Source organism: Echinococcus granulosus, assembly GCF_000524195.1.
Source record: "Echinococcus granulosus chromosome Unknown EG_S00007, whole genome shotgun sequence".
NCBI lineage: Eukaryota > Metazoa > Platyhelminthes > Cestoda > Cyclophyllidea > Taeniidae > Echinococcus > Echinococcus granulosus.
The window spans coordinates 1,053,975-1,066,375 of record NW_020170387.1 but is presented as its reverse complement, the minus strand read 5'-3'; the positions used below and the strand labels follow the sequence as shown (position 1 = coordinate 1,066,375).

Sequence of the window (12,401 nt, the reverse complement as noted above, 5' to 3'; positions counted from 1 at the left end):
TTTATTTCACCGATCTCTCTCTAATGAAACTATTCCACTTTCAACTTTTTCTTCGCTCAATTCGTGCTGGTTCTTTGTCGTGATCATATTTTTTGTACTCCTTACCACTCATTATTATCAACTTACCCCAGATTTCATCTAGTGCTTGATCTTTGAAAACGATATGCTAGAAGAATTATCCTTCTAAGAGACACGAGCTTTTCTCTCTTACTAAGTTTTGTTCACCATATTAGCTATGACACTCTGGGTTCAACTCAAGGTACCTTTAACTCCAAGCTACATGGTTTCATTTAAATTGTACATCTGCAGAATGAATTTTCTACTATTTCTTCTGAGTATTACTCACTGCTTCAGAATTCACTCAGTGATTTGCTTTTGAGTCACTTACCTTTTCTGAAAAAAAAATCACAGGGAGGTCAAAATCCTTCATAATTTTACGAACACGCTCCCATATTGAGATGGCGCATCGCTTAAATACATTGTAATATTTTAATCGAATAATAGGGATGTTGATGTGGAGAGGATCAAGCGTTTCAAGTCCGAACCAGATTCATCGAAGCGTAACGTAGGACCCGCCAAACAGCACAATCCAAATTCTGATAAAAACAAGTACACTACGCCTGGCGCTGTTAAGACAAATGAGAGACTTGATGGCGATCTCGTTACCCCCGCTCCTGCTAACACTATCAATAGGAAGCATCTGCAGCAGAAATCTGACCAAAATCGAAGCCAGGTAAGCAAATAACATGTACCATGCCCACACAATAGCACTTTCAACTAGGTATCTTGATCTTAAGCCAATATTTTTTTGATTTACAAATTTCAGCGCTTTGACATCAACCGACATCATCCGAACCCAGGAAATAGAAGGCTTCAGCCTCACGATAGAAACGACAATGTGAGTGCTACAACTCTAGAATCATTTAAATTTTGTGTCGAAATAATGACTACGGATTTCTTACCCCTCGCCGCAGCGCATGCACAATAACAACAACTCAGGTCTTTTAAGTTCGCGTCCTGCAGGTGGCATCATCACTCGTAACCTACAGTCGCCTCAGCAACAGGCAGCAAACACCTTCCTTCACCAGGCTCGTATGATGGCGTTCCTATCGTCACGGCAACCGGGGGTCCGCGTGGGGCCACAGCCACCACATCAGTGTGGTCTGATTGGATCTGGTCCGACGTCGGGTCAACAGTGGTCGATAATGGGGGGCCCACCTCGTCCTCCCCAATGTTGTGGTAGTGGAGGCACCTGCTGTCGTAATTGTGGAATGCAAAACCCTCCTGGTGTGCCGTACTGCAGAAGTTGCAGGGTGCCTATCCGTTGAAGTGAAATTTGCTCTCCCAGACTGTATCGCGTCCCCTTTTTATCTCTGAGTAAATTAACCGTGCATTTGCTGATCTGAGGCTATTATTCACGTAATCGTTGAAAATTTACTCAGTCTGCTATCAGTTTTGTGCATCCCAAAAGGCCAGAAATGTGATTTTTCGGCAAAAATGCATGGGGTGCCTCACTTCTGTCACAAACATCCAATCAAAATGTTTCCTTTATCACCACAATTATTCTGGGAACTGCTCTTGTGGACGAACTGCTCAACTTTGATTTTCAGCATTCTTCGAATGGACCTGCAAAGTATTTACCCTTAAATACTTGGGTAAGGCGACTCCTTGGACTTCTAAGTGCCTCAGTTGTATACACTTCGCACGGAGCTGTGCAAGTTCTGCTTCTCTAAAACGGGTCCCGTTTGCGCATGAATCATGCAACTTACGTTATCCTAGTGCAGTTGGAAATTTTTAAGACGCGCAAATAGGGGCAATGGCTCCAAATGGCCCTCAGGACCGAATCGGTGACCTAATGAGTAACCTTTAAGTGGGCGTTCTTACTGCCTTGACGCGGCTTAGGTCAAGTGTCTGAATGCCTTGGGAACGGCTGATCGCTGTCTCGATACCTCTAGTTGTAATGCACTTAAAAATAAGATTAGGGAATCAGGGCTGCAGTCTTACTCGGCATTCGGAGAGGCGGAGAACTTCTATCCTGCCTAATTGAGTTGCTATTCGGATCAGGCCGCGATCGGAGATGTGCTGACAGCCAGATAAGTTTATACTGGCTAGCCGAGGCAGATTTGCACACCGTTCCAACGCCTTAAAGGCACCAGTGAAGCGGTTTGTTGAAGTAAGCAATAGATTTAGATGTGGAGTGGTGTGGGGCTGTGTCCGGGCGGTTTTTTGCTCAATCGGATTACATGTGTGCGTCGTGCAGAAGTGGTTTGTGGCCTGTGCAGCTCCCAATGGGTACACTTTGATGGAATGATAGACACGTAGTAGACAAGGGTTAGGTAGCACTGATTCCAAAGCTACAGATTTCAAAGTTGTTTAACTAATATGAGGTCGCAAAATGAAATGCAGAACCAGTAATCGGGGATCTTACGAATTCGTGGCAAATTCACTAACTCAAACCCTAGAATGAAGAATCCCGGTGAGAGGGGCCTTTGTTTTATTTTTTGATTGTCCTTGAAAAGTGTCGATAAAGGTCCTGTCAAATGACACCACGAATAATTTGCCGAAAAAAAGAACTGAATTCATATGTCAAATCGTCTTGGTTTGACGAGATTGCCGTTGTGACACCTTTTAGATGGTTTAGAATCGTTGATGCTCTGTACTTTAATCGCACCGGTAAATACAGTTTCATCACTTAGCCCAAATGGGTGCCATGCCAAAGGTTTCAAAGCACTTTTACTTTCCAGTATCAAATCTTCGATTCTGTTATTGTCGGATGGAGTGAACTTGGGCGACTTGTACGAGGAGAACAATTATGTCCAACTGCAGAATTATACCTCAAAATGGCGGTTATTTTAGCCTCCACTTAGCTTTGGGTCGTTCAGCAATCCACTGTGCACAAAATGTTAAAAAATCGAAAACGAATGGTGCTAGACCGTTTCTCATACATAAAATGGAGATTTCAGCCCATTTTTTTTAGGCAAAATGCTTACCGTATCGCCTAGGCACGTTCTAGAAATGTTAATCCAACACAAATTTCTGCAATTTCTTACTCCAATCAAAGCCTCATCTGTTAGAGCGGAGCATCCCTCCAAACTTAGGTAGAACAAACTCGCCATTCTGAAACATGCGGACAAAAGTAATCTCCACTCACTTCTGTATAAGAGGCGATATTCCACTGTCTGTGAGCTTGTAGCAGTAAGCCAGGTAGAGTTCCTGTAGCCTACTGGCATAACTTGACCCGCATATCAGTGCAGCGCATCTGTCTGTTAGACGATAGCAGTGTGAGAGATTAAGGCATCTCAAATTCTCAAGTTTTACCAGTCGCCCAATTATTTGGTCTTCCACCTAATCACAAGTGTTAATAGCAAAAGCTTACGTTGGGACAGTTGACAACAACCAATTTTGTCAACTTTTCAGGGTACAAGCGTCTAAATCCAAAATCCATCAGCCAATTATCACCGTGTATGCAAAGGCTCTTCAGTTTACTACTCGAAATTTTGATGGTACCACCTTCGCTTGTGACTCGCTTCATCTGTAAATCATTCTTTTCAAAATAAGCTATTTGTTTTTGAATCACCGAGTGTTTTGTAGGTGTTGTGCTATGTCTGCATTCAAGACTTTCCAACGCAGTTCGCGAACCAATTGTCTGAAGTTTTGGATAATTTCAAGTACAAAATAAGCTCACCTCTAAAACCTTATCGTTTAGTTGGGGCAAATTATTCAAAATCCACCTTCGAATACCACCCATAGCTTGGGCAAAGGTGATCAAACCAAGCGACGTCACCTAGAGCTTGAAATGATATCAGGGATGAACATGGTACCCCTGAGCACCCAGAAAGGTTGACACATTGCAAGGAACAGACTAACTGGGATCCCTCAAAGAAACTTAGTCCGATGTCAGTAATGTATGTGCAATAAGCAAGTGAGAGCCAAACGAGATTGGTTGCGTTTCTTGATGATTTTTCTTAAGAAAAGGAAGTGGGGCCTACTGCGTTAGATTGCTGAGAGATTTATCCGATGTAGGGGTGCGGGAGAGGCCAAGTTTAATTAGTGTCGGACAGCCACAGAGGAGAGATCCGACAAATTCGTCCTAGGGGAGAAGTAGATCGCGTCGAAGTGAGTGCGACTTACAGTCACGTTGGAGCAATTGTCCAAATTCACTACTTGTAGATTGGCACACAGCGTGAGTGCTGCGAGTCCGGATGAAGTAAGCAAAGAACAATTGGCTAGATTAATTTTTCTGACTTTTTTCCTCCGCTGATGCAACAACTTTAGCATCAATGCATTGGTGGCGCTAAAGATGGAAACAAAAAAGATCACCACGGCATTGGGAACTCATGAACCAAATTTACTACAGAGTAAATGAAAAGTAGCCGCATAAGTTGATGAAAATTGTAATACGTTTTGGTTTTAAAGACACTTAAGGCTCTGCCTTTGTGCTTACGCTAGACGACATGGCCTTCAAGCCATCCTAGTAGATCCCCTTCCCCCCTCCAGCCCAATTCTTCGACGACAGTACACATTCTATCCTAGTCTTATGTCGTCTTACGTCTTTGGGAAAGACTCGGGGTGCTGAAAGAACCTCTTTCAAAATAATGCATATTAAGGTTAGAGGTCTAAACTCTTAAGTTCCTGTACTTACTTCACAACCGCGCAGTTTAATACCTACCATGCAATTCTTAAAAATGCAACTCGTTTGAAAAATTTTTGAAGATCTTCGATAATAAATCAGAGATGCAACTGGAGGAAAAACAGCCACACCTAAGTCTAATATCAGGACCTCTGGCTAAAGTAGATTTAGATGTGCCCACGAAATAACTCATGGACCTATAATTCAGACTTATTTGATGAAAAGCAAACGTTTTTCACAGGTAGTTGCTTTTCCTTCAGTTACCATGTATCCAATAAGAGATTACTGACGATAGGGTCACTAAAGTAATAGTTGCATAACTTCATTGAGCCAAATTCCAAATGATTATTTGTGGTTGAAGTGATTGAAAATAGTTTAAAGCGAAGATTACAATGGGAAAAATTTTAGAGAGGAAAGTTAGGAATCAAAATCAGGATTATAATAAGTAGTCACAGAAAGACAAAAATTACAAATGAGGAAGACAACTAGGCTTTCAGAGCTTTTTGACACACCAAAAAAAAACTAGTATCTCATTATTCCAACAAACTTTTGAATTCAGCTAATATCTACCATGAAAGCCAATTCAGTTCCTCAGATTCCCAGGTTTACTAACGCTCGCATTAACTCACCGATTGGGAATCTCAGAAAGGTCAAGGTCAACTGCGGCCGCATTAAGGTCGACAGCTACTTTCCAGGCTTGGTTCACCAGAGCACATCTCGCAAAATCAATGGGAGTCAAGTGGGAGAATATCTAAATAGAAAGTTTAGCGAACAGAAACCAAGTCGGTACCATCCTTTGAATGCGGTCTGGCAATTCAGTAAGCCAGTCTCTTTGGAACCGGCAGACACCTCTTGGTAAAATCTAGGATTGTTAAAGAAATAATCAGATGGCTGACAGCATCCGAAAAAGTGGTGGATACAGACAATTGTTTTATTCCTCGAGATAGGACATTTACTTGGGCTGCACCAAATACCGAAGCCTTTAACGACTGGAATGACATGCTCAAGCGAATATTCCTCTCCACCTCCTTCATCATGTCACAGAATGCTATGAAGAGAGATAAAGGTAAATTGATGTACAAAGAGAGCTCTTTAAATGCTTAAAAAAACTGTGTGCAGAACTGTAATGTAAAGAGTAAGCTTAATTAAGACAACACCTAAAATCTCTTTTGGAAATTGTTTCGGATTTAGATGCCTACATGAAATATGAAATATTGGGGAAAATTTTAAAATATAGCTTGGTCGGTTAGGTAATGTTTACCCAATAAAACTCCCTGAGATGGTCACAGATTTGCACTTAAACTTTGAAATACTGACCTCTAATATTTGTTTTTCGCCTTTGTACATAATCTCTCCACACAAATAGGAATTTTCCCATTGTTTTTCGCGCATAGCAAATCCGAGCTGTAAACACCCAATCATCTGTTGATTCAGTCTCCTTTGTGTCCTCGATCAAACCTTTCCACTTTCTTAAAACGAAGCGAATGTTATTTGCCAACCAACCGCGCAATTCGCCAACGCCCAGCTTTTTACCACTTACCTTAGACATTTTCTTTGGTCATTCCTCTTTGAGAATTCCCTTGCAATAGTCATTTTCCAGGGATCTACCGGTGGGCCGAGGTGATGGAGCTTTCGCACAGAAGAAAAATAATAAGGAATGCTGCTTAAATTCAATCAGTCAGTAAACTCTAAATTGAATGGGAAGATGGGGATAATTTCAATTATCTTTATCGACAGTAAATGATTTGCAATGAGCGTGTAGAAAGAGACGGTCGTTAAAAATACGCAGTTTTTGGGGTCTCGTTGGGTTCCTCAGACAAATATTTTTATTCTCAACATATGAAAGATTAACACAAATTAAAATAGGGTTTCCAAAGACTAAACAGTTAGTGAATGATTTCAGGGCAAGTTTACATCTACCTCTTTGAAATGCGAGATCAAAATCAGGTCACCTACCATGAAATCGCGATAGTCAAAGCGTCTCCAAGGTCCTGTAGTGAGGGGCCGAATTTGCTCGGGGATGAGAACATCACTGAATGTGGCTTGTAAAACGTGTGAAATTACATTACCTGCTCAGTTGAAGAAATGGAGCAGAAGAAAGAACTTTCAGACTGTCCTTTAGCCAATCTCGAGGCCTTGGTGGAAGCATAACACAGAGACCAGCTAATAGAGCCTTGAGGAAATTACCGTTCGACTTATAATGAATTGATTAAGTGTTTTATATTCAATAGCAAAAGTGGCAACTATCAACACAAAATGGTTTGCATAGCAGACGAACTACATTCAGAAGTAATTTTAACACTACCTAATCCATTCACCATCAGAGACGCATATGTGACTCCCAAATTTTTGAATCCGATTCCAATCTTACAAGGAGGTGACATACTTCTTGCTAGTTCGCACCAACTGGCTGCAAACAGATTTGGTGGATTTTAGACAATAAAGTGTATATATGACGTTTGTCGTCCGAGGAGAATAAGTGCAACCTTCTAATATTTAACCAAGTTAGTGTCGTATAACACCTTAACTAAGACCCCGAGAGCTGATAAGTAAAACGCATAATTCAAAGGCGGAATCTTAATTCAGTTCAATATCACTAAAATTCCATGTTGGATTTTACGCTTGGTATCAACACCAATTCACAAATCATTCTACAATTAGATTACCCAGCAACAAACTTCGCTACCTAACTCGACGGGTACAATTGCGGCAATTGTAAAAGGAGTAGGGATTCCGGCGACCCTTATGCTACAATGACAATTTCCCAGAAAACAGGTACATTAATGTTGACAATTAATAATTTGGAAATTGCATTCATTTGATACAAACTTATGAATACCGTCCTCAGCCTAAACCATAAACTACTGACTTACACTCAGGTAAATACGAAACTGCTGTTGAAATCGTCAACGTATTTAACTGTTTCATATGCTTTTGGTTAGAAACGATAAAAACTAGTGTAAGAAATTATCCATTTTGTAGATTACCTCAAAAATTTCCATAATATGATGTTGTTGGAAGTACTCTTCCAGAATCGCTTTCTCTTCATCTTTCAAATTTGCCAAGGGGTTAATTCTAGCCTAAGGGAGAGATTCAAACACATCAGTTTCCTAAGTACAGTCAAAAGCCTAATCAGATGACAACGTGGTCGACAGGATGTGAACGTCTGTGCCTCATGGGGGATTCAGTAAGACTATTCCCATACTGCAAGAAGTTCGACTTATGCAGCTTTGTGCCAATTAATGCTTTGGTAGCTTCGGTTACAGGATGACTTATAGATTGGTGAAAGTTAATACACAGAGGAATTAGATAAAATAGGGAATGATTTACACCTAAACCCGTTTTTTAGGTACGAAAGTGGGAACCTCGTAACTTTGAAAATGTTATTTTGGAGGCTCTAAATCTTGTAAATATACACCAATGCTAAAATATCAGCTGTATTCAAAATAATTGGCGAGTTAGTATGGTGGCCTTTATTCTCAAATTCACCTAAAACAGACTTTTACAGGAACTTAAATTAAAAGCAAAGCTGGCGGTGCGTATTCAGGGATTTTATGGCCAGTATTGATACGCGCGGACACAAGATGCGATTCCAACAGGAAATCAGTCTGATCATATCTACCTTAAAAGCCTAAAATCATTTTAAAATCCATCTAAGATTCTTAGAAATTCTTAACACAAAAACTTTAGGGCGTCAGTCCATGTGAATGGTAAATGATGTGCCGCGAATCATGTCACCCAGTGTCCTGATAAATTGTGGAGCAACCAATGCCCTATCAACTACCCGTTTCTGTAAAAGAGCACTAAATACCCTTCCTTACAGAGGAAAGTGGATACTAAAAACATTTGCGAAGGCGGTGTGTATTCCTAATGCCTGTCTTCAAACAAATCTATTCCTTCTTAGGGTTTTAATTTACACATCTGGAGTTTTACAACTTCGGGGTTTTTAATTTATGCAAATACCGGTGACCATACAATTCAAATACTTATATGAAATTGGAAACTTTCCGATATTTCCCAGTAGTAGTAAATAAGACCTATTAAAGTTAAGCAATTATCCCTTCAGAGCACTGATATTCATACCTACGTAGTATTTTTTCTGACTTGAAAATTTGCTATGCTTATGCAAAAACAGCCGGAATCCGGGATCTACATCAATGTTTTTGAGCAACATTTCTCACATTCGTCAAAAAGATGGAATTGCCTCAAGCAGGACACACAGTGATGGAATGCGAACGTTGGCAGCTGTTTGCAGTGGTGTAGTGCAGTGGACAGCAGTAGAGTAAGACAAAAAAGGGGAGATACAAGAGATTTATTAAATTAATTTTTGTCATTTATTTTGGATGGACCGGACGCGGCATTTTGTTGACGAGGAAGGACTCGACCTGCTCGAATACCGTTTCCTTCTCTCTGTCCGCGTTCACGTTAAGCACCCGAGGGCCATAATACTCGACAAGTTCGTCACGGTGAGCAGCGTGGCGGGTCAACTTGAGGCTCACTTCACATTCTGCCATGCCCGGCGGGCGCCCCACCCGGCCCGCTACGCGTTCCAGCATGGGTACTGGCGGCTCGGGTGGCGGCGCAAGGCAGAGGTCGTAACGTGCGCCCGTCACCACATCCACCCGGCGCACGTTTAGACGTGCTGCAGCGTCATTGTGTCCGATGTTAAGGAGGAGGACCCGATTTGGTGCAAGGTCCACCTCGTCCAGCATTTGTGCTTGCAGACGCGTTCGCGGAAAACCGAAGAGCACCCACCCTTTCAGGGTACAGTCGAGCTCCGACAGACGCGCTTGTAACAGTTTGATCACCATCTCATCGGGAACTGGTTGAGTAGACGACAAAGGGATGTAAATCTCCCCCATTTATTTGCTAACAAATAGCGGTGTTTTACCTAAGTGAGGTATTTAAGTAACACAAAGAGCTACTGAGAAAATCCGGTACTATAAGAAGGATAGAATCACCAAATTAAAGGCCATATAAGCTTCGGAACTCTAATATATTCATCCTTCCTTTACATCAGGTGTATTGCCCCCACCCCCAAATTTCACTATTTCATTAATAAGGTGCTGATGGGGACATCTCTGCCTTCTACTCATCTTGCCATAGATTATCATATTTGCTACTTATTTTTTTGAGTAGCAATTAAAGCACCTTGCTAGTCAACGTCTGGCAAACCTTACACTGCTATTAACTATGAAAAGTGATTTGGCAGAGGTAGGTAGATTTCTGTGTAAAAAAAAACATTGCTTGGACAAAAACAGAGATAATGAGCAATATTGACCTAAATAATTTTTGGAAAGGAATTCACAACGTGATAAGGAAACTTACATTCCAATTCATGAAGATGTAAATGTTAAAATTGGCAATAGAATCAACTTTTTAACTATTAGCACTTTCGATGACTATCAAAAAACGTTTGGTGAGAAAATCAACTGGAGAGGTAAGTGTGCTATAAAAATCGTTTAAATGATCGAAAATGGGCCAGATATTCAAAACAACTTCTAGTGTATCTTGTAAAATGGTCATATAAGCGAATCTCATGCCAAGGAAGGGAGTCAAAACATTTAATGAATTTGTAAAAGTACACTTTGATGGTAAAGTTAATGATCAAAACATCAGTTAATAAGAATTGATGCTATTTCGGAAAATACTGCAACACTTTGTGGCAGTATTTTCAACTAAACGTACGAAAACACCAACTTTGGAAGTAGATGGATTCACTCTAAAGTGCTTAATCAGGTTTCATAAAACTTGATCCATTTTGGCTAAAATTGTGACTTCCATTTTAAACCTGTTAACTCGGACCCACCATCTACGTGGACATTGAAGCATGTATTTTTGTTCAAATATACATTGATACAACATAGCGAAATCTTTGTTTTTACCTGAGCTATGAGCATCGACGTAGATTTTCATTGCAGTGCCAAGTTTTGTCTCCCTTATAACTTCCCTACGAATAAGAGTACCACAATGCACAGGTATGAGTTCGTAGCGTTCGGCCAATTTATCGGCGACGGTTTTGCGACCCGAACCCGAGAAGCCAAGAAGGAGTACGCGCGGCGTCCACATGGCTGGGTTGCGGGCTGGCCGAGAAAGATGGCAGATGGCCTGAGAGTAGAGGTCGGACAGCGGCTGGTCCCCCCGCAAGTTCACGATGATATCTGTGTACATTTGGCCGATTGCAATGAAGTGATGTCTAAACTCTGCAATGCGACAGTCTATGTCGGAAGCATCGTCTGCTGGAACCAGACGACTCTCAACTTCGGGGTCCGATGGAGGGTTGTAGAGCTTATGGTATGGTTCTGCAAAGCGATGCGTCAACAATGCATCCTATTAAAAACAGCTCTTGCAAGGTCATCAAAAAAGACACAACAAATACTACAGTAAAGGTTTTAGTACTATTTTTCTTTTAACTTTTTTGACCCTAAAGTACCAAATGTCTATAATTGTGGTAAAATAAAGGTTTACTGCGACTTCTTACTTTGATTCAGTTGTACACTACTTTACAGGACTGAAACGATGTCCCGGCATTATGAAGCATAGCTCTCATAAAACAAAAAAGCCTCCAGTTTTTGCAATGATGTCTTAATTAGTTGATATTTTGGACGCGCCGCAATCCGTTGCTGGAGAAAAAACGATTACAGGACTCCAAATAACGAAGCTAAATGCACGTCAAACATTCGTACAGGCTGAGAGGGCCTAATAATAATCAATAATAGCCAAAAATTAAACCAGAGGAGCATACCTTTAGTGAGTCTATCAATGACTTTTCCAGATACTCGACTCCTAAGTACATTGTCTGAAGCATTAAGGACGACTAGTGAAACAATTACAAGGAAATTTATGGCATTTACTAATTTTTTCTGGAAATATTCCGAAGATTTGTAGAGCCTTTCCTTCCTCCTCAGTCATCGGGAAACCAGTTAACACATAACCCATTGTTTTACAATCTTTCTCCTCAATTCGTTTTCTTAAATAATCGGCGTAGAAAATTGCACCTTCGTTATTCTGTCTGATGAGATTATCTTCGGCGGCCTGTCGCAGAGCTCTCACAGGTATGTGAACGCAGTTTAGTTTACGAGCCACATGTCTTCCCAGTGTGTGCTTGCCAACACAGGGCGGCCCAAGTATAAAAATGGATGGGCCTACGCCTTGTAAAAGTCAAAGCAAGAGTTTACTATTAAGTGACTCAGATTTAAGTACATCAATAAGAAATGTTATGGGATCTGGCGGTCTCCATATAATAAGACGCTTCAAGAGTTCCTTCAAAATAAGTTAGTTCCAATTAACCAAACCTTTTGTATTTCAAATATCGAATGCTTGTTTACGTAATCAACAAACTGTGGTGGAATGCGAATAGGTCTTTCTAGTCTATCCATTTCAAAGTGGTTGGCATCGTCACCCTGACGACGGAAATTGAAACAATCACCGCCAATCCTAGTACTAATTCCTACATGACATTAAAGAGCAAAATAACTTAGACAAGATCTTGTACCGCTAACTGCTTTCTAATTTCTATAACTTTGGTTTACACAGAAAAGGAAATTTTTATGTCCTTTAAGTCTTGACTTGGAGTACAGTATGTAGCGTGACTCGACTAGCAAAGCATCAAAATTTGCCTTAAATTAATGTGGATCAAGTTTACTTATATCATTTGTTTATGGTGAGAGCAGGGGGAATTAATTAATTTAATTTGCACCCCAGTTGGATTAATATAAAGGTCTAAATATAGACTTGTTGTACGAGTATTGAAATATTCACTTGAATGCCA

General features: G+C 40.7%; 1 protein-coding gene across 1 annotated transcript; it reads right to left on the bottom strand. All coding sequences in view use genetic code 11, as the record gives it.

Moving 5' to 3' along the window:
• Positions 1-2,763: 2,763 nt before the first annotated feature.
• Positions 2,764-12,009, bottom strand: EGR_01821 (Putative adenylate kinase-like protein C9orf98; the record flags this gene model as incomplete). Its single annotated transcript, XM_024491070.1, has 20 exons — positions 2,764-2,820; positions 2,991-3,117; positions 3,152-3,345; positions 3,377-3,646; positions 3,686-3,784; positions 4,132-4,294; positions 5,260-5,381; positions 5,421-5,492; positions 5,587-5,678; positions 5,948-6,099; positions 6,171-6,259; positions 6,587-6,662; positions 6,700-6,824; positions 7,618-7,710; positions 8,980-9,452; positions 10,447-10,932; positions 11,376-11,447; positions 11,485-11,781; positions 11,809-11,893; positions 11,926-12,009. The coding sequence occupies 20 exons, from the start codon at positions 12,007-12,009 to the stop codon at positions 2,764-2,766; spliced, it is 3,228 nt and encodes a 1,075-aa protein (XP_024354526.1).
• Positions 12,010-12,401: the final 392 nt, after the last annotated feature.